The sequence below is a fragment of the Diadema antillarum genome, unplaced genomic scaffold (assembly GCF_040938485.1).
Source record: "Diadema antillarum isolate AM-2024a unplaced genomic scaffold, OU_Dant_1.0 seq00000364_RagTag, whole genome shotgun sequence".
Taxonomy (NCBI): domain Eukaryota; kingdom Metazoa; phylum Echinodermata; class Echinoidea; order Diadematoida; family Diadematidae; genus Diadema; species Diadema antillarum.
Genome location: NW_027271365.1, coordinates 177,202 through 199,774, shown reverse-complemented (window position 1 = coordinate 199,774; position 22,573 = coordinate 177,202). Strand labels below are relative to the sequence as shown.

The following is a 22,573-nucleotide window of genomic DNA, read 5'->3' as shown; positions in this document are numbered from 1 at the left end:
CTATTTTTAACTTGTTTTTAAAACTAATCCGTCTTTAAAGATTCACTATTTTGTTCCTTTCATAAAATGAAGATCCACCGGCAGACCCATGCGATAGCGATCCTTGTGAAAATAGCGCCGCCTGCGATTCAGGAGGGGGCAGGTTTCTCTGCCACTGCGTACGGAGTGAGGTAGTTCGAGGGGAATTCATTACTACCTTCGCCTATCAGGGAGACACCTGCGAGCAGTCTTTTGGTAAGTTGTCCTATATACTTTCATATTCAAGAAACCACTTCAGGTAAATGAAGCAGAAGCAGATTCTGTTAAAGGGTGTGTACAGTTCTGGTCGAGGCGAGGATTTAGCTTTTAACATTTTGCGAGATAGCCTATTCATAAACCACTGTGTGAGATGTAAAAGAGCATGCAATTCTAAGGGGTATCAAAAGTTTATTCGATGAAAATCGGTTTTGAAATGGCTGAGATATCCAAAAACAGGGTGAAAAAGAGACCCTAATTAAAAGCGTGACCTGTGGTCTTTTATTATCATCACTTTTGGGGATATCTCAGCCATTTGAAAACCAATTTTTATCAAATAAACGTTGAACCCTTCTTAAAATTGCATGCTCTTTCATATTTCATAAGAGGTTTATCATTATCTCACTTAGGAATGTTCAAAACACGAATCCCCACCTCAACCAGTACTGCACAGTCACTTTAAAACTCATTATAACATAATGTGATCAGTATCTGTCAATTTAGTAATTAAAATTTAGTATAGAGTAGAACTATATAACGATAAGAGGAAGATAGAAAGTGCATGAAAGATGAAACGTGTGTGTGTGTGTGTGTGTGTGTGTGTGTGTATGAGAGGTGTCGGGGAGAGGCAGCTTTGCCCAGCGGAGAATTACTGACGTACCTTTCAAAACATCTCAAATATTCTGAGCAAATGTATTTAGACTCTCTCCTCACTTTCTGTCTCTCTTTAATAGCGAGTTATCAGTTGGTATTTTGAAATGATATGATACAGATATAGAAAAGGGAATGACTGATGACGTTTCAGTGTGCTATATAGTCAAGACGGAGTAAGAGTTGAGACAATGACATGATGGACACTCGAATGACCAACGAAGTGACGAAATAATCGAGGGAGAGAATGATGATCACGAATGCATTTTTCTTCTTCCCTTCCTCCCCTCGCTTTCTCTCTGTCTGTCTCTCTATAATCTTGTGTGTGTGTGTGTGTGTGTGTCAGACAAACATACCACTATTTCATGAAAAATTCTCTAGCGAATTAAACGGATGATTGATGTGGCAAGTGAAGGAAGTAAGGTGCATAATAATGCTTTCGTTGGCACTGATCTCTTTGCAGAGGTCAACTGCGGGGAAGATTTTTCCACCCCGACCGGGGTAATCACTAGCCCCGACTATCCCAATGATTATCCTGCCTCGAGCCAATGCCTGTATCTCGTGCGAGTCATCGGCGCCATCGACATCATATTCACCGTCAACGACATGGCGATCGATGCCGGTGATCACCTCGTAATAGGCCCGGGTCCTACTTACAATGTCAGCTTCAGCGGGACAGAATCCGTTACAGGAGCTGGGACACAGATCACTGTCACTGGAGATCAGGCGTGGGTGTACTTCTTGTCTCAGAGCACAACACGAAGAGGGTTTAATATTACCTTCATAGCAGGTATGAAAGTCAGTCTCTTAAGTCCACGTCTCTATATAATTCATCTTGATCCTCAAATTTTGACGTTTGAGACTATATTTACAATAGCTGTTATTCATATTGATATCTATTGACAGAGTAGGGACGAAGAGGTAAAAATGTCTACCTGACATGGATAGTCGACTTCATCAAAAGTTTTAATTGAAGATGTTGTTAGTATTAACTTCAAATCTACAATATCCCAATATCAGATTAAATGTTTCTCGTCTTTTTTATGACATTCAGAGAGAGAAAAATCAAACATCATCAAATGTCAAGTAGGTAATAGAAATTTCATTTTCTACACCGTTCTATCGTGTGTAGAGCACATAGTTGATTTGTTACTAGGATAACGCTGTAATCTCTGTAAGCACCGTTATGTATGTCATCGTGACGGTCCCCTGCATTATAGTTTTAGCATTGTGAAACAAAAAATGCACAATTCTTGGTATCCTGTATCGAAATGATTTATTGAAAGTTTTTAAAAAGTAATTTTTCTCTCAAATTTAACATTTTACCACAACTCAAATTATCATTAGTGTATTAAGGTTTGTATATTGTATTCTTGAAAATAAATGGCAATGGCAATGAATTCAAATCGAAATTTTGATTGTAATTAAAACTGACTTAAAAACATAATTCTATACTTTTGTATTTTTTTTACCATTCTTTACCTTCCAATCACTTTCTAGTGATTTACATGATCTCTACGATTTTTGTATGTCATATATGATGCACTGTCTGCCAGTGTTCGATGATGTTGTTTTGTGTACGACCCATCCGAGAAAAATGCACCAACTATCTGACCGTTATAAAAGTATCACTTATACCATGTATACACTCACAGAAAATATTTCTGTCTTTGGCCAGAAACTGATGAATGTGCCGAAGATCCGTGCCTTAATGGAGGAAATTGTACGGATCTCCTCTACGACTACCAGTGTTCATGTATGCCCGGATGGACGGGGGAGAACTGTACCATAAGTAAGACAATATCATAAGAGTCTGTGGCAATCTACTGAAGTTACCTCCTATATGTGAGGAAGATTCCGTGATTCTACCTGATACAGTCGTCATGGTCGTATACTTGTAATGGGAGCTTTTTCCAGTACTTTGATAATCTGGTTTCGATAATGTGTGACCAACGCGTTTAAGTATAAAGTTGAGCCAAAATCGCGTCTGTTAGACCTCAGATTTGTTAGAAGGAACACCCGGTCCCCTTTGGTGCTTTGAAATCCCACAAGCCAAGCTAGGTGTTAAAATAAGCCCCACTTGCTCACCAAGTTTTTTAACGGGGACAGGACCGAGTATCAAACTGACTTCATTCCTCTATTCTACCTCGGAAACGTAGGTACTATGTGTAAACTAATTAAGCCAGCACCACAAAACATTTCGAATACGTGTATACGCAGAACTGTTGTTCATAGCACAAGCCAAGACATATCTCATTTTGCTGTTTCGTCACTCTCGGAAAATGATATTATTACCTCGTTTTTTATTTAATGGTTATCACCAGCGTCATATGCCAAAAATCCATTCGATTCGGAGCAATCATGTCTTTTTAGAAAACGAATAACAAGTGGAACTCAGAAAGGACTACACCTTAAGAAGAGCTTATGCTCGCAGACCTTTAAGTAATGGTGTGTTGCGTTCACATAGATATTTTCATAGTTACGATGTTTTCCGCGGAATACTTTATATCGAATGCAGATATCAACGATTGTGTTTCGTTCCCGTGCATCAATGGCGGTGTTTGCATTGACGGAGTGAACGAGTACACGTGTGACTGCTTGGGTGGATTCACTGGAACCTTTTGTGAATTGAGTAAGAAACAAGTGATCCTTAAAGACTAATCCATTCATCAAACTGGCAACCTCTTTTCAGTGGTAAGCACTATTTGGGCACCCGTCCCGCTTCATCATGAATATTCATCATCTACCGGTAGCCGTAATACCGTGGAAATACATAATTTTTACTTTTCCCGGCAGCGTTTTTAAGTTTCTCGGCAAAACTGAACATTTTTCCATCTCCCGGCGAGACGTTTTTACATCCCCCGTCGATGCAATTTTCGAGAATTTTACATTTCCCGGCGATACGTTTTTACACTCATATAGCAAATATCCAGCGTTCTGCCATTTACTAGTACAGTATCTTACTGCCTGATGAATATTCATGATGAAGCGGGACGGGTGGCCAAATAGTGCTTACCCTTTTCAGTTTTCTAGTTACAGTGATTAGAATGTGTTAGATGTGATTATCATGTGATAAAAATATCCCTAAATTAAAGAGGAAATCCATCCCAAAATAAATAACTTCAAAGGAAAGAGAAAAATGTTCCCTACAGAACGATACAAAGATGACAAAAATCGGATGAGACATAAGGAAGATAGTACGTTCGTGAAATAAATTGACAACTATTTGCGTCAAATGATCGTGGTTGTAGGTTGACGGTTAATGACGGTCCCATTATATTTTGGTTTCAATTGTCATTCTCACATTCTCAACTTTCACTAGGAAAATCTATCATCGATATTGTCTGTTAAGAATGATAGATATAAATCCACAAGAAGGTCGGTAAAACGGTCAACAAAGTATTCTACAATGATGTTTTCCAGCCATAAATTCTGATCTTTTTAATCGGCTTTATAGATTGGAAAATATATATCCTCCATCCAGAGAGGGTAAAGGATCAACCATCAGCTGATGTTCAAGATCTATTAACTTATGTTAATATGTAAATGAAGGGTCATGCTGACCCAAAAGAAGAGAAAGTGAATACATGGGAAGCGGGATGAGAAGCAGACTCATCACAGACAACTGTGTGGAACATACGAATTGCATAATCATTAATGCTATAGTATTATCATTGTTCTTGACGTATCCAGTATAATTGGTTGCTTATAATGGATTGAAAGTAAGAATTCCCTGTCGTATCCAGATATCGATGAATGTGACCCGAATCCGTGCCAAAATGGAGCTTCTTGTTTCGACGGCATCAATGGCTACACCTGCCTCTGTGTTGATGGATACACTGGCGATCAGTGTGAGACAGGTAATTAGAAGCAGATCAGACAAACAGCCGACTTTAACGCACATTAAAGAGGAAAATCCAGGTCGGTCAAAATAAATGCGTAATGCAGATATTCTGTGACACATTTGCACGTTTTTAGATACTTCGATGAGGATCAATACAGAGGAATTATTTACATACAGCATGATATTTGTACAATAGGTGTTATACTGTGATTGTCGCTGGAATCACTTCATCTTATACACGTACAAGCATAGCTAACATTAATTCCCAATATTTGATATTAGACAGTCCTCCGGATGGGATGTATAGGCTTACATCCATCGATTACTCGCTTTTAAGTCTCTATTCCATCTTGGCATGAGGCCACGTAAAACAAGTTTACAATTATAGTTCAATTAATTTCAAGTCAATTCATAGTACATGAACATATAAACATTCTAAATTCAAGAAACGTTGCATTATATTCTTACTACTTCAAACATTACAACACTCCACATCTAGTTTTCTTCTTCAAATTTTCTTATATACCTTGATTTCCCATGTACATGCAAATCAGATGATTATAAAGAGATTATTGTCAAATTTTCCCCTCTAATTGGCAAGGTTGTTTTAATATGTAAATGGAAAATTTGTCTCCCAAATAATTTGACTACTATAGAAATCGACGAATGTCAGTCAAACCCGTGCTCACCAAACGGTCGCTGCAATGATCTGGTCAACGCTTACTCCTGTACCTGCAACCTCGGATTCACGGGGGAGCGCTGTCAGACTGGTAATGTGAACTCTATAAGTCAAGCATTAAACTTACTTTGCTTTCGTTATTTGTAGATCTGTTCTAGCTGTGCTTTCAGATTCAAATGGCGCAGATCTGTGCTACAAGTACATCATACACACAGTTTCTCCCTCTCAATGTTATGATAATAACGATTATTACTACATTTTTTTTTTTTTACTGACAATAATGATGACAATAATGTGCTTTAGCTCGACGCGAAAGAGACCTCATGGCTCCACAAAGTATAGGCACATGCAAATACATTGAATGTCAAAAAAAAAAATCTTATTATTTGCCTTACATGGAGTAGCTATGTATGATCATATTCCTGTTCTTGATTTTTCTCATCTGAAAAAAAAAAGCGCTCTCATATCTATGAGCCTGTTGCAAGTAAAACATTTGCTCTCACTGGGAAGTTCGTGGTCTAATGCGAATCTTTGTTCCAAGGTGACTAGCGGCCCAATGCGGATGCAATTTCGACAACGAAAAATGATGATCATCAGGTGTACAATAGTGATGTTTCATAAAGGTCGAGTTCATGATTGGGTTTTTGCTTGTTCCCGTCTATCGTAATAAAGCCCTTTTTCCTGTGATGTGGACACACCTGCGCCCTCCATTTTCTTTCCTTTGGTCCTGTGTATCATACAAACCAGAACAGCAATTCAGAATCAGGAAAAGGATAAAAACGGTTCAGAAAATGTTGAGTTCCAGATGTTTATAATAGTGATATAATCTGGAGTCACGAATTGGAAAGCAAACGAGATGATGTTTTCATCGTTTTCATCTCATCATTTTGTTACATAATACATAATACACATCGTTATGATAAACCATCTTTTCCTCTTTTTTTCGAACAAAGCGACCGACCAAAAATGCGAGCCGATGGGGAACTTGTGAAGGCATGACATAATTTCCCCATTCACTCTGCATGTGTGATTGTCAACGATATTTCTGTTTCAATGTAATGTGAAAATGTATACACAATTCCGTAACCTTCCTCTTTCTACGATATCAATTAAGTTTTCCTGGTTCTAATTGGTATATCAAAACCTGTTAGTTCGTGGAATGGAGTTTCAATTGAATTTTCCTTGAGGAAATAAAAATAAAATAAAAAGAATCGTTATCTGAAGTATTCATCTTCCCATCGTCAACCTATTCCTTGTCTAAATGGACTTCTTATTCTTTCACCCTTTGGCATCTCAAAGACATCGACGAGTGTGCAAGCTCTCCGTGCCGGAATGGGGGCACGTGTTCAGACGATGGTCTCATCAACGCTTACATGTGCTTCTGCCCATCAGGATTCACTGGTCCTACGTGCAATGAAGGTAAGGGAGATTGGCATGACTTGATTTTTGAACCTCTTTTCCAGGCCATGTACCCAGCTCTTCCACACACAGTCACAGGGGAGGATCTATCACCTCTCCACAACATTGAATGAAACAGTTTCACGTGCTTATTTACTCCTTGCAAAGGTTCATCTCCGATTCTTTTGGCGGTCATTCTGTTGACGAGAGTAACGATTAAAATTTGAATACCAGCATACATCACATTACAATTATGGTATGCAATGTGATGCCGAGATCAGTTCATTCTTGTCCACTGCCAATTAGGAGGTCTGACTTAGTGCCTTGGCCTACATTATGAAAAAAAAAGAGAAATGTATTAGAAATGCCAGTTATTTATCAAATGTTTTTATTCCCAATACCAATGTAAGGATTACATCAATAATTGTGGACCATACAACAATTTCTCTCAACAGAAATCAACGAATGTGCAAGCGATCCCTGTCAAAACGGTGGAGAATGTACCAATTTAGTCAACATGTTTGCATGTAATTGCAGCGAGGGGTTCACTGGAGTAACGTGCGACACAAGTAAGGCGATTAACACTTCATTCTGCTTTTTTCCTATTATGAAACCGACATATCATTTTTTTTAGCGTGTATTTCTAACGTGTATCAAAAACGTTTATTCTCTTTCAACTTTGATGATAAGTTCTAGAACTCCTAATACGACGGGAAAGCTACTAATAAGATGTGATTCTCTATGTTTCCTTGTGTTGGTAAACTAATGTACTATACTTATTGTATATTTTTTCGTTTTTCATTTATTTGTGTATAATATGTATTTTGTTCTATGTCGATAAGTACTCCCTCTGTGTCTCTCATTCTGAAAAGATATCGATGATTGTGCCAGCAACCCTTGCGAGAATGGTGGGATTTGTTCTGACGGTGTGGCTCTATACACCTGCGATTGCCCCCAGGGTTTCACAGGCTCGCGATGCTTAACAGGTTCGTGAACATTTTGGTAAAGTTCATACATCTTGTGAGAACATGAACGCGTGAAATATCACAACTTGTATATAACTTGAATTTGTTAATACAAGGCCTGTCTTTTTAGGAAATGATTTCAACCAAGTGGATGAAGAACGAGATAGCTCAAAGCTCCCCGTCTGTGCTGGCGACCTCTAACGATGATGACGATCCCACTATGTTTTTAATATCTATTTTTACAAGTGTGAAACATGATTAATTTATGTTTTTCCATCATTTTTTCTTAATCCTCGAAATGTTGACAGTGAATTATTGCATGATTTGTGGTGAACGATGTCATCACCCTTTTGTTTACACAGTGATAAGTTGGGGTTTTTTTTTAGTCACCTTACACGCTGTGCTCTGGAATATTGCATTTGCATATCGCACATTTCGCTTTTGCTGAAATGATAGCATCAGAGTCTTGTGAACAAACTAGCTTAATGTATTATGGAATGGAGACTTCTTTAACCTGTCTTTGAAGCAAAATCAGAATAGTCCCTAAATGAACCATTCACCTTCCCATGATATTCCTCCTCTGAATGGACCCCTATTCTTATGCTCTTCGTAAAGACATCGACGAGTGCGCAAGCTCACCGTGCCGGAATGGAGGCACGTGTTCAGACGACGGTCTCGTCAACGCTTATGAGTGCACCTGTGCGTCAGGATTCACTGGTCCCACATGCAGTGAAGGTACGGGAGATTGACTTAACTTTATTTACAACGTGGGAGGATCTATCACCTTTCCACAACTTTAAGGAAGCCAGTTTAACGTGTTATTGAAATGATGGCAAAAGTTCCTGTCCGATTCCTCTGTCGGTCATTCTGTTGACGGGCGTCAAGACTAAGTACCTTCACATCTCATCGCACTGTGGTATGCAATATGGTCCAGAGATCTTTTACTTCTTGTAATAGGATGTCTTTAGGATAGAAGTCTTTACATAATGGAGAAATCTGTATTAGCACTGTCAGTGATGTCATTACTTTCCCCTGCTGTTTCAGTATGTTCTTCGGACACAACTAGAATTCGTGTTTGGGGTGATCTCTATTTTCCTTGCAAAAAAAGAGAAGATATTGAGGAAATACATTTTCAATTTCAATTTCAATTTTATTTCCATTTCCATTGAATAAACAGAAAAAATATATACAATACATTTACAGAACAAATTTATAACAATTTCAAAGAAAACGTACAAATGGTCACGAGTAACAACAGAATTTCGTTTCTAAGGTATATACCTAATACAAAGATTAGAATGGAAATGGAGGGTCCCACTTAAAAAGCAAAGCTTGTAGGGTATGGGACCCTCAAAAAATACGTACACAAGGTCAAAGAAACCAATGTCAACTGACATGAAATTAACTTAGGAAGGGGAAAAAAAGAAGAAGAAAAAAAAAGAACAAAAAAAAGGGGGAAATAAGACTATGGTACAACACGCGCCATCGTGGACACAAGCATACTGTACTTCATGATTAAAATGCAATAACAAAACAATACAACGCTCCCTGGTTTGAAATTGCGATTGATTGGGTGCATATGCCGGTATGAATGCATAGGAACGGATATAAGAAAAAAGAGAAAGAGAATAGACTCACTGTTACTGGTACAATAAAATAAATATCTGAGGTAAACTTATGTTAGACAGATTGTTTTCCTTAAAAGATGATTTCTGTGTGATATCTTAATACTTGTAAAAACAAACAAACAAACAAACAAACAAACGACTTGATTGAGAGAATGAAACCGAAGCTAATTTGGTTGTATATCATAAGATTTCAACAGAAAGAATTTTAATTTATTCTTAAAAGAATTCAAAGTTTGTGCTGTTATTATGTCGTTGGGAAGTGAGTTCCAATACTTAGGCCCCTCGTAGATGAAGGTTTGCTGAGCCAGCAAAGTCCTAAAAAATGGTAAATGAAATTCGTTGGATTGCCTTGTAGGATAATTATGAACAGATTGATTTTTTGAAAACATTGATTCAAATATATATGGAAGATTATTTGTATTGTAATTATACATAAATTGTCCTAAATTAAACAAATACAAATCTTTAATTTTAAATATTTTATTTTCAAAAAATAACGGATCAGTATGAGACAAATATGCAGTGTGACATATAATACGCAGTGACTTCTTTTGTAGCAGAAGTAATTTATCCAAAAGAGTTTGATATGTATTTCCCCATACAAGAATACCGTAATTTAAATAAGGCAATATGAGGGATGAATATAATGTAAGCAGGGACGACAAAGGAAGACAAAATTTAATCTTGTTGATTATACCGATGTTTCGAGAAATAATCTTACATATACTATCAATATGAAATTTCCATGAAAGCTTATTATCAACTGTTATTCCCAGAAATTTGATATGAGAAACATTTTCCAGTGGTGTGCCATCAAAAATAATATCAGCAGGTAGTGCCTCAATGGAGTTGCTGAAAAGCATATATTTTGTTTTTTGGAGATTGAGAGATAATTTATTAGCTTTTATCCATTGAGCAACTTTTTCTAATTCAAAATTTAATGTCTTTACTAAGGTGAAAGGATTATTATGCGAAAAAAACAAATTTGAATCATCCGCAAAGAGAATGAAAGAAAGAATATCTTATGATTTACAGAAATCATTCATATAAATAAGAAACAGAAGCGGACCTAATAAACTTCCCTGTGGGACCCCACATTTAACATTTAACATTTGTGAATTGCAACCATTTAAAGAGACATATTGCTTCCTGTTCGAGAGGTAGCTCCTGAACCACTCCAAGGCCTTCCCACGGACTCCGTAATGTTGTAGTTTATTAAGTAAAATATCATGATTAATGGTGTCAAAGGCCTTGGAGAAGTCCAGGAACAAACCTATGAGATGTGAAGATTTGTCGATAGCATGTGCTACTTTTTCAACAAAACTCAATAATGCATGTGAGGTGCTATGTTTTTCTCTAAAACCAAACTGAGTATTTGAGAGTATATTATTGAATTTCAAAAAAGTAAGAGTTCTTTTGTAAACAATTTTTTCAAGAATTTTGGACAATGTACATAACAAAGAAATTGGTCTATAATTATTAACATCTAATTTGTCACCTTTTTTAAACAAAGGGATGACTTTTGCTATTTTCATACTTTCAGGAACAATACCATAAAAAAGAGATAAATTGAATATATGAGATAAAGGATCCGCAATTGAAGATATTACCCCCTTCAGCAAAAAATTACTGATGTCATCGTGCCCAGCACTTTTTTTGGAACGAAAATCAGAAACAATATTGATTATCTCCTGACTATATGTTGGACTAAAAAATATTGAGTTTAAATTTGGTGGACCTAAAAATTCAGAAAAATGTTTATTTGAAGATGGAATTTTGCTTGCAAGATTTTCCCCAATGGAAGAAAAATGATTATTTAGAATATTACAAATATAATGAGGATCTTCATGAATTTTATCATCAAATCTAATTTTGGTAATATTCGACTTGTTATTTGATATATTCATTGCTTGCTTTAAAACTTTCCATGTATTTTGCATATCATGCTTATAAAATTGTAACTGCTTAGTATAATATTTTTTTCTTTTCAATACGTATAATTTTCGTCAAAGTATTTTTATAACTAGTATATTTCAGTTTTGATTGCTCAGTAGGTTTCATTTTAAATTTATAATATAAATTATTCTTTCTATTTATTGAACGCAAAAGTGACTTAGAAATCCAAGGTAACCTGGGTACCTTTTTATAGTTGGATGACTTTTCTCTTCGTTTTGGAATATGAATGTCCAAGAGTTGAGTAAAAATATGCATAAAATATTCAAATGACAAATTCACATCATTTGAGTCAAAAATAGACGACCAGTCTGTCCTGTCTAAACTAGCACCCAGACTGGCTACATTTTCATGTGTAATTCTTCGTCTAAATAAAGAACTAGCTTTATTATCAATGATATCATTTAAAAAGAAACTAGTCGAAATGGGGAAGTGATCTGTAATATCTGAAAGTAATATAAGAGAATCAGGAGACGGCAGAATATTAGAAAAAATATTATCAATAAGGGAGGCGGATTCATTAACTATACGCGTGGGCTTAGATATCAAAGGTAAGAAAGAAGCAGATAGAAATATTTCCATAAAATCTTGTGAGATTGTATTTTGTTTCAGTAAATCTATATTAAAATCTCCCATTATGAAACATTTTTTATGAATAAAAACTGGATCCTTCATTAGATTCGCAAAATATTCCAAAAATGATTTCATATTCGCACTGGGTGGTCTATACATTACACCTATGATTATATTTCTACTGCCAGGGACTGTAATTTCAATGAAAAGAGATTCAATAACTTCAGTCATACAGTTGAGCTCTTTACGAACTATATAATCATACTTTTGTGAAACATATAAAGCAACGCCCCCACCCGCCCTAATTTGCCTGTTATTAACTACAAAATCATATCCGTCGAGGGCGAAAGGAAGACTTAAATCATTGGAAAGCCAGGTTTCGGTTAAACCTATTATCGAAAATTTTTTCCTGATGGGATCATCTAAAAGTAACCTCAGTTCCTCAAAATGTTTATTAATACTCCTAATATTAAGATGTATGAGTGAAAAAATGGTGTGATCATATTCCTTGACAACATTATTAAACTGGTTGAGAGTAAGATATTCTGAAGATGGGCTTTGCAATTGGTTTTCTATATCAAAGTCATAATGAAATTCTTTCGACGATGTATTAAAACTATCTGAAACACAATTATCGAAAAACATATTATTTTGATCAATATTTACTTCTCTTTCTGCCAAAGAAGGTCCTACCGTATCGAAAAAATCATCATCAGTAATTGAATTGAATGCAGTGTCTATTGGATTGTGTAGTACAGGGTGAGCGTGATTGCCATTGCTTGTGTCCACGAGGGCACCTGTCGAGTGCAGCACAGGGGATTTTGACATCTAGAATGTCTGTGATGTACGAGACTAAAAAGAAAGAAAATGCTACATCTTAGTTGGAAACAGAGTCAATGTAACATTAATCCCATACACGAGGTACCACATATATTACAGAATAACGTATTAACAATTATCAAAGAGCGTCTTCAGCCTTGCTCTACTATATAATAGGAATTAGAATAGGCCTACACCAGTTAAGAAATCAGGTTACAGAAGGAAAAAGAAAAAAAAAAACAAACTAGGTAAAATGTCCCTTGACATTTATGAGTATTACATTAACCATTTTCAGAGAGTGATAGAAAAAAAATAGGAAAAAAATAAAACACCACTCCCATACCAGATGCAGACATCTTGAATTGAATGATTTACATTCACAAATTTATGTACATGGGATGACATAGATACAACACTGGTTGAATGCGAATGGGTGAATGCCCACCATTGTATGGTCACAGCGCGAACGATCAATAACCACCAGCATGGCGCCCCCTGCCACGCCCCGCCGATGAGGCAAGGGATCGCCAAGCAGTACCTCAATGAAGGCGCCAACAAACAACCACGTGACGGGGAGGCGCCATGCTTCGGACTGCAATGTACAATGAAACAATAGAACGCAATCATCACCTGTGTATTACACTTGGGTGTCACAAATATAGCATATTCAGCTTTGTGTACACAGTATAAACGCGCAGATGAAGGAATGAGAAAAAGGTGAGTTAATTGTATAGGGAAACGTAGGTCAGTAACCACCAGCATGGTGCCCTCTGCCACGCCCCGCCGATGAGGCAGGAGACCGCCAAGCAGTACCTCAATAAAGGCTTCAACAAACAACCACGTGACAGGGAGGCGCCACGCTTCGGACTGCATTAATGAAACAATAGAACACAATCATTACCTATGTATTACACCTAGGTGTCACAAGTACCATAATATGCAGCTCTGTGTGCACCGTATAAACACGTATGTTTTAAATCATCCTACTTGGCAGACTATCATAATAAATCATTGATAAGTCAACCTTAATACAGAGCGGTCGTACATTCATAACACGTCTGAGAAGAAATTAGTCTCAACGTGAGAAAATCAAATGAAAAGGAAAAAAAATATATTTTCTTCGTAACTTTGCAATATTGAGAGTGGCTCGTTCAGTTTGAATGAACAGCAACACAGGAATATTAATCAAAATAAGCTTTATCTTAGCATAATAGCATCATATTACAATTCTTTTTTTTTCTTTTTTTTTTTCAAGTACCGGTTATCTCTTGTAATCAGTAGAAAATCAGTAGAAAACATAAATCTATACAAATCACAATGTCTCTCATTTTGATTAGGTACTTTTTAGGGCCACACTCATTCACATCCAAGAAAGAATTATCATGGTGTACCGTGAAACCACCCACCACCAAATGTTGAACCACCATGGAAACCCTCCGAGGATAAATCGATGTGATCTCAACAGAAATCGACGAATGCTCAAGCAATCCCCGCGAAAACCGTGTAGAGTGTATTGAGTTATCTTCTAGTGTTTCTCACACATTTTATTCTACAGTTGACATGTTTAGTCATAATATATCCATGCATGGCGTCAACATTTGTTATACTTGAAACTATCTCCGACTTGACATGATGGCTAAAAAAAAAAAATACATTCACGAATGAAATATTCTTGTACATTCCCTTCCCAGATATAAACGAGTGCGCCAGTAGTCCCTGTCAAAACGGTGCCACCTGTCAAGATGAGATCAATGGATACCAATGTGACTGTCTCCCGGGGTTCACTGGACTAGATTGCGGCACTGGTAAAAAGAAAAAAAAATAATGATAATGCTTTTTGGTTCAAAAAGTCAGCCTAAATTTAAATTTCTTGTGCTCGTGTTTGTGTTCATGTGTTTGTGTGTGTAGTATGAGAATTTTTATGTCTGTGTGTGCATGTGCGTGCGTCCGTGTGTGTGTGTGACTGTGCGTGTGTGTACGTGTGTTTCCTTTGCGAACCACTGTCTATGCCACTCAACAAAAATTGCCAGAGTGTCATATTGATCATTTTGATCTACCTTTTTTTTAAGCACTTTTAAAGATAGTTGATTTATTCATATCTGCAGTAATCTGTTTACAGCATGAAGAGCTTGAGGCGTAGTGGCAAAATACTCAAATGTGCTCCCTTTCGTTTGTGCCATATTGTGATGCAGGGATGCTATCCCTTGATGATGTCAACGAATCTAATTCAAAATACCGACGCAATTCCCTTCGCGGTGTTTTGTTGTATGTATGTATGTACGTACGTATGTATGTATGTATTATGTATGTATGTTTGTTTACTAATGATGAGCTTCAAAGCAGGGGTTTTGTCAAGCAGGCCTTACTAAAATCATAGCTCTGCATAATTGATACATCACTTTGCATCAAGAAATTTCTTAACCATGTTAACAAAATAAACATTTATTTTAGAATATCAAGACTAAAAGCAATTAATGTCTCTTTTACGTAAGTAGTCCCCCTTTTTTTGAAACAACATGAAGCTCCTAAAAGTGTATCCTTTACCTGTGTCAGCTAAACTATGCAAAGCGAATTTTCCATATTTAACTTGGAAGGCTTTGAGCGAGGGTCATGGATGACCCCTCCCCCTCTCCCCCCCCCCAAAAAAAAAAACAAAACAAAACAAAAACAAACAACCAAACAAACAAACAAACAAAATCACTGGAAGAAAGAAAATTTTATAACGACCACGAATGCATCTGTTTGCGTATTATTACTACCTTTAATGTCATTTTTTTTTTACAACAGATATAGACGAATGTGCCAGCAATCCGTGTGTGAATAATGGAACCTGCATGGATGCTGTGAACGGATTTGTGTGCTACTGTACTCCGGGTTACACTGGTGAAAATTGTAGCTCAGGTAAAGAAATTACTTTGATTTAGAAATATATTACTTTCTGCATTTCAATGACAGTTTGTAAAAATAATCGCATCATCAAGTTTTGTCATAAATGTTTGTGTTTGTGGTAAGCAAACACACACACACAAAAAAAAACAACAAGTAAGGTTTGCTTACTGCGTTTCATTTACCAAAAAGTTCGAAATGAAACTCGTGATGAGTGTCTGATATCATTTTTTGTCTACCTCTTGTTTTAGATAATTTAAGGAAACGAGGTATAAGTCCTTTCATTTAGGTTCATTGTGACTAAAAACAAATAATCCATACATATTTTCAGCCATGTATTATGTAAAAATAGATTATCGCTTATATTCTGTTGCAAAGTATGATGAACGTGACAAGTCAACGCACTTTAATGTTGCTTCCTTTTGTCTATCTATCTGTCTTGTCTTGGAACATACAAAGACATCGATGAGTGTAACAGCTCACCATGTGAAAACGGAGGCACTTGTATGGACGGCTTAAACTACTTCACTTGCCTGTGTCCTGATGGGTTCACCGAGTCGCGCTGCCAGACGGGTATAAGTTACAAGACACATGAAACAATTAAACTCTGCATTATCTTTGAAGAGTACAGAGACGCTTACGCCGGACAAGTGCACAAATTTCATAATTCATTTATGCCTTTAGACCAATCCCATTACTCCTTTCTAACGATAAAGTTCTTTTTTTTTAATGATTATTATAGCAGTAAATGCTTTGTTGGCCTTTTTCTTGATATATGCCTGGATCTTTTTACACTATAGCACACGTTTTGAAGTGTCTCGATCGTTTTCTATTTGTAGTTGTTTTTATTCTTGAAACATTAAAACAGATGGGAAAGGTGGGACCCACCTTTTATCAGGACCACTTTATTTTACTTTAGTTTTTTTTTAACATCTCAGCCATTTCAAAACCGATTTCATCAAATAAACTTTGAATTCCTGCTCTTTCTTATTTCATATAAGTGGTTCCTAATTATCTTGTAAAAGATTAAAACCTAGATCCGCTTTTTAACCTAAACTATACCATCCCTTTCACGTCATTTTGTTTTCCAACAGATATAGACGAGTGTGCCAGCAATCCGTGTGCAAATGGTGGAACCTGCGTAGATGCTGTAAACGGATTTGTGTGTGACTGTCCTCCGGGTTACACTGGTGAAAATTGTAGTTCAGGTACAAGAAATGACTTTGATTTAGAAATGCATTACTTTCTGCAATTCAATGAAATTCGTGCAAATAAACTCGTTATTAAGTTTTATCATTAATGTTTGTGTTCACTGAAAACAGCAACAAACAAACAAGCAACCAAGCAAACTAGGTATCATGCGTTCGATTTAGAAGAAAGTTCGAAATAAGACACATGTGAAAACATGTGATATCATCTTTTGCCTGCCTCCTATATTAAGAAATGCAAGGAAGCAAAGTTAAAGATACTTAATATTTTAGTTCATCCATTGAATTTTTCAGCAATCCGCTTTAAGTAAAGTTTTAGAATCGCTGGCATTCCTAGGTCATCATAGCAAGATTGCTTCTTCTCTTGCTGTATTGCGAGCTAAATTAAAAAAAAAATGACAAATTGACGTTCATCAATGTAGCCTTTTGCTTTCTATCTATTGTATCTGCCTCTTCTTGAACACAAAGACATCGATGAGTGTGCCAGCTCACCATGTGAAAATGGAGGCACTTGTATGGACGGCTTAGACTCCTTCACTTGCCTGTGTCCTGATGGGTTCACCGATTCGCTCTGCCAAACAGGTAAAAGTTGCATGACACATGGGACAAACTCTGCATTAACTTTGAAGAGTACAGAGACAATAACGCCAGACAATTTTAGTGCACCTATCCCAATAGATTTTAAGACTCTCATACATGTACTTGCATCATTTCGATCGGCCTTCACGAACTATAAATATATATATAATTTATTTAGATTGTCATAGCAATAACTATGTAGCAGCTTTCTTTGGCGTCTTTCTTGATGCATGCATGGACCTGTGACGTATAATACCATAGATTTAAACTTTGGCCTACATAAGAAGTGTCTTGGTCACCCCACTATTTGTAGTTGTAAATTGTTCTTGAATCAGACAAACAGATATGTCTAATTCATCTTCATCTCCTATGCCAGATATAAACGAGTGTGCCAGTAGTCCCTGTCAAAACGGCGCCACCTGTCAAGATGGGATCAATGGATACCAATGTGTCTGTCCCCCGGGGTTCACTGGACTGGATTGTAATACCGGTAAATAGGAACACAAAGAATTCTTTTTCATCGTGTTCTGCGATAAATTACGCATAAATCTGGGTTTTTTCTCTTGATATCATTTTTTTTCTAAATCTTACGACAAAATCATATTGATACGTGTGTGCGCAGTTTAGTTTTATTGTATCATGAAATGATGTTTCAAGTCTGTCATTCATTGTGTCCAAATTCTTTGTGTATGTTTTGCGTTCCATATCTTTTTCCACAGTACTTGTTCCAAGAAGAATGTTTGGTCGTATTTAGGTAATGCTTATGACCCCGGCATTTAAATATACAAGCAGGCTGATGATACATACAGAGTACTGTGTAGATATCTAGAACACTTCCATGTGACTCGATCACCTGAATGGATATAATTGTCCCTTCATTTTGGGGAAAAGACAATATCTAATTCTTCTGCTTCTTCTTTGACAGATATAAACGAGTGTGCCAGTAATCCCTGTCTAAACGGTGCCACCTGTCGAGATGTGATCAATGGATACCAATGTGACTGTCCCCCTGGATTTACCGGACAAGTTTGTGGAACGGGTAGATAAAAAGAGCTTATGTGTTATTTATGCATGTGTTTGCATATTATTATGTGCAGGTCAGGGGTTTGTGCTCAGGATAAAACTTACGAAGCTTACGACATACCGCTATCAATCAATGGTAATGGTTTTCGATACTCATGTATAGGACAATTCCAAAACACATCAAATATAGATTAATCTATCCAGTTGACACGTTTTCCAAGTGTATTTCATGATCAAGATTTCATTACCTCTCACAGAGCCAGTGACGTTAAGTCAGGACGGATCTAAGGTCTGATGTCATACGTGGGTGATTCAATTCAATGTCCCTTCATCTGTATGTATTTAAAATCATTGCATTTTTTACAACTTTTGAAATGGTTAGCTAATATATCATACTAGATTTCCATGTGATGGCTCAATTGTCTTTATAGGCACGATCACACCTTGCTCTTAGAAAGACTAAAAGAAAAATGTTTCATTCTTTCCAGATATAAACGAGTGTGCCAGTAGCCCCTGTCAAAACGGTGCCACCTGTCGAGATGGGATCAATGAATACGAATGTGACTGTCCTCCAGGGTTTACTGGACAAGTTTGTGGAACGGGTAGATAAAAAGACATTACGTGTTATCTATGTTCATGTTTGCATATTATCAAGTGCAGGTCAGAGGTTTGTGGTCAGGAAAAACTTACGAAGCTACGGTATACCGGCATCAACTAATGGTAGTGGTTTTCGATACTCATGTATAGGACAAACACATCAAATGTATAGAGTAATCATTCCGGTTGACACGTTTTCCAAGTGCATTTCATTATCAAGACTGCATTACCTCTTACAGAGTCAATGACTTTAGGTAAGGCTTGATGTCATTAAATATGTGGGTGATTCAGTTCAACGTGCCTTTATACACGTGTATGTATGTATTTAATGGCCTACCATTACATTTTTACAACTTTTGAATATAATGATCAGCTAATATACCATAGTAGATTTCCATGTGATGGCTGGATCGTCTTCATAGACATGGTGATTTCTCGTCCTTGGAAAGGTAAACAAAAGTTTCGTTTTTCTGCTTCTCCCTCCCAGATATAAATGAGTGCGCCAGTAATCCCTGCCAAAACGGTGCAACCTGTCAAGATGGGATCAATGGATACCAATGTGACTGTCCCTCCGGGTTCACAGGACTAGATTGTGGAACGGGTAGATAAAAAGACATTATGTGTTATTTATGTTCATGTTTGCATATGATTATGTGCAGGTCAGAGGTTTGTGGTCAAGAAAAACTTACGAAGCTTATGACGTACTGGTCTACTGGTATCAATCAATGGTAGTGGACTTCCAAATATCATGTATAGGACAAAACATCAAATGTGGATTAATATCTCCGGTTAACACATTTTCCAAGTGTATTTATTATCAAGATTTCATTACGTCTCACAGAGCCAATGACTGTATGTCAGGACGTGAATAAGTCCTGATGTCATACGTGGGTGATTCAATTCTATGTGCCTTCATAATTTAAAATCATTACATTTTTGCAACTTTTGAAACGATCAGCTAATACACCATAGTACATTTCCAGGTGATGGCTCGATAGCCTTCATAGATACGGTCATATCTCATTCTTAGAAAGATTAGAAAAATGTTTCATTCCTCTGTTTCTCCTTTCCCAGATATAAATGAGTGTGCTAGTAGTCCCTGCCAAAACGGTGCCACTTGTCAAGATGGGATCAATGGATACCAATGTGACTGTCCCACGGGGTTTGCTGGACTAGATTGTGACACTGGTAAAAAAGACAACGATGCATTATTCATTGTTGTGACTGTCACACAATGCTAGTTATTGCCAAGTACTTTGACTAGACAAGATCAAGATGATGTTACGCATTATACGTGTATATAAGAAACTTCAACTAGGCCTAAAATGTTAGTAATTCACCCTCCTATTTCTTTCCTAATAATATGTGAAAGTATAGTATTTCTTATAGAAAATGTGGTTCAACGCGAAGTGTCGGCGTGGTATATAATTATGATGAAATATAAAAGTCCATCTCCATCTGCCTGTTCATTCATATCAGACATAGACGAATGTGCCAGCAGTCCATGTGGAGACGATGGGACCTGCCAAGATGGTGTCGATGGATTTATGTGTCTCTGTCCGTCTGGATATACTGGAGTCAACTGTAGTTCAGGTAAGACATAAAGTCTGACAGCACATCTTGCCATTTTCAATAGACTTTCCTCTCTTTTTTTTTTTTTTTTTTTTTGGTCTATTGAAATAGACAGTAAAGTTGCTTACATGATATGCTTGCGCGTATGTGCGTATGTGTGTGTAATGAGTGTGACTGTGTTGTTTGGTCTGGGTGCAGTGGCTGAACCTCGTTTTACCATCTGCTCAATGTTTTTATTTTTTTCGGCGGTTTCTCCTATTTCGAGGGTGCTGAATAAGAATCTGGATTATGCAACTCTTGCATCCTCAAGGGTCCTTGTGAGGTATTCAAATTGGCCACAAGAAATTGAAACTCCTTATTATGTTTACTTATAAGCGGTGAAAATCGAAAACAATTAGACGGTATAACCCTATTTCGTAGGTGCTGATTCCGAATCTGGATGATGCCGCTCTTTTATTCTTAATAAGTTTTGAGATATTCAAGATGGCTGACGAACTAACCACCAAAAAGGTCGTCCAAAATGGCGCCAGTATCTGAAATATCATATTCTTTTACGAATTGTGAAAATTGAAACAAAATGTTGGTTTTACCCTTTTTGGAGAGTACTGACTCCGAATGTGGGTGATGCAACTTTCCTATCCCTGAAGGTTTTGAGATATTCAAAATATTGCTTGCCAAATTTGGAATTCCTTTAGGCTTATATTTCCTCAAGAATTGTGAAAACTTGTGCTCTACCTGCACACGCAAGGGAGGAGAGGATGTGGGCGGGGTCGCCCCTGCAACACAAAGTAACATAATATTCATCCTTAGAAGTGAAATTCAATATTCTGATGCACACTTTTGGTTGGAAATCTGGATTTTTTCAACAAAAAATCAAAAGCTTGAGAAGTCAGAGGCAATGTGATTGGCTGTAAAACGTGGTGTATGTCACCCCTTGGTCCGCATGTGCGTCTTCGTTGTGTACTAGTCTAATCATGGTGGAACAAAGGGAGACGGGGGTATGCCCCACTCGCACTAGGGCATTTTTTAGAATTTTTAGAATTGAGATTCAACAACATGGTGCCAACCTTTGATAGAACATTTGGAAAATCTTCAATCAAAAAATAATCTATATCCACCGCATCTACATTTTCAAGAGGCTCGCAGATACAAGATCCATAAAAAAACACAAACAACATGGAAAAGTAAGAATGTTAACAGTTAAGATTCGAGGCTGCGGTCACGCAGAAGAAATGTGTGTATGTTTGTGTGTGTGTGTGTGCGTGTGTGTGTTGGTGTGAGTACCGATCTCTGCCAATTTACACATATGGAGAATAGGGTTTATCAGAAAGGCATTTCTACCTAATTGAAGTTCATATAGTGACATTCCATATCGACATTTGAATCAGTAAAAAAAAAAGGGTAACATAATAAATCAAATCAAATCAAATTAGATCGACCAAAATAAAGATCTGTTTCCAAGTCCTCAGTAATTAGTTTTTGTCGAGCCCACCGGAGGTGTGGAGAGACTAAGGGATCGCCTGCGGCGTCTGTCCGTCCGTCGTCCGTCCGTCCGTCGTCCGTCCGTAAAACTTGAATAACTCTTTACTGAGGATTTCAATTTCGGTCAAACTTGGAGGGAAGGGTGGTTATACAAAGTTACACATTTTACCAAACATGAAGGGCACGTCAAGGTCAAAGGTCACAGGCAGAGGTCAATGAACTTTAGGGCCCAATGTTAAGTTTTTACGGTGCGTTTCGATTATGGGCCATAACTTTTGATCCGTAAGTGTATTTGTGACCACACTTGGATGGTAGATGTACCTTGGGGATTTGATGGTCACCACAAGGTCAAAGGTCACAGGCAGGGGTCAACGAACTTTTAGGGCCCAATGTTAAGTTTTTATGGCGCGTTTCGATTATGGCTCATAACTTTTGATACCTTTGTCTGTTTGTGACCAAACTTTGATAGTTAATGTTCCTTG

General features: G+C 37.1%; 1 protein-coding gene across 1 annotated transcript in view; it reads left to right on the top strand.

Moving 5' to 3' along the window:
• The window catches only part of LOC139731162 (uncharacterized), a 34,680-nt gene that overhangs the window by 5,575 nt on the left and 6,532 nt on the right, over positions 1-22,573 (top strand). Inside the window, exons 2-17 of the mRNA XM_071642043.1 lie at positions 73-234; positions 1,349-1,675; positions 2,564-2,677; positions 4,632-4,745; positions 7,262-7,375; positions 7,679-7,792; positions 8,387-8,506; positions 14,436-14,549; positions 15,532-15,645; positions 16,725-16,838; positions 17,794-17,907; positions 18,343-18,456; positions 18,929-19,029; positions 19,697-19,703; positions 20,112-20,225; positions 20,517-20,630. Coding sequence (XP_071498144.1) covers positions 73-234; positions 1,349-1,675; positions 2,564-2,677; positions 4,632-4,745; positions 7,262-7,375; positions 7,679-7,792; positions 8,387-8,506; positions 14,436-14,549; positions 15,532-15,645; positions 16,725-16,838; positions 17,794-17,907; positions 18,343-18,456; positions 18,929-19,029; positions 19,697-19,703; positions 20,112-20,225; positions 20,517-20,630 — 1,971 coding nt within the window. The remainder of the gene's footprint in view (positions 1-72; positions 235-1,348; positions 1,676-2,563; positions 2,678-4,631; positions 4,746-7,261; positions 7,376-7,678; positions 7,793-8,386; positions 8,507-14,435; positions 14,550-15,531; positions 15,646-16,724; positions 16,839-17,793; positions 17,908-18,342; positions 18,457-18,928; positions 19,030-19,696; positions 19,704-20,111; positions 20,226-20,516; positions 20,631-22,573) is intronic.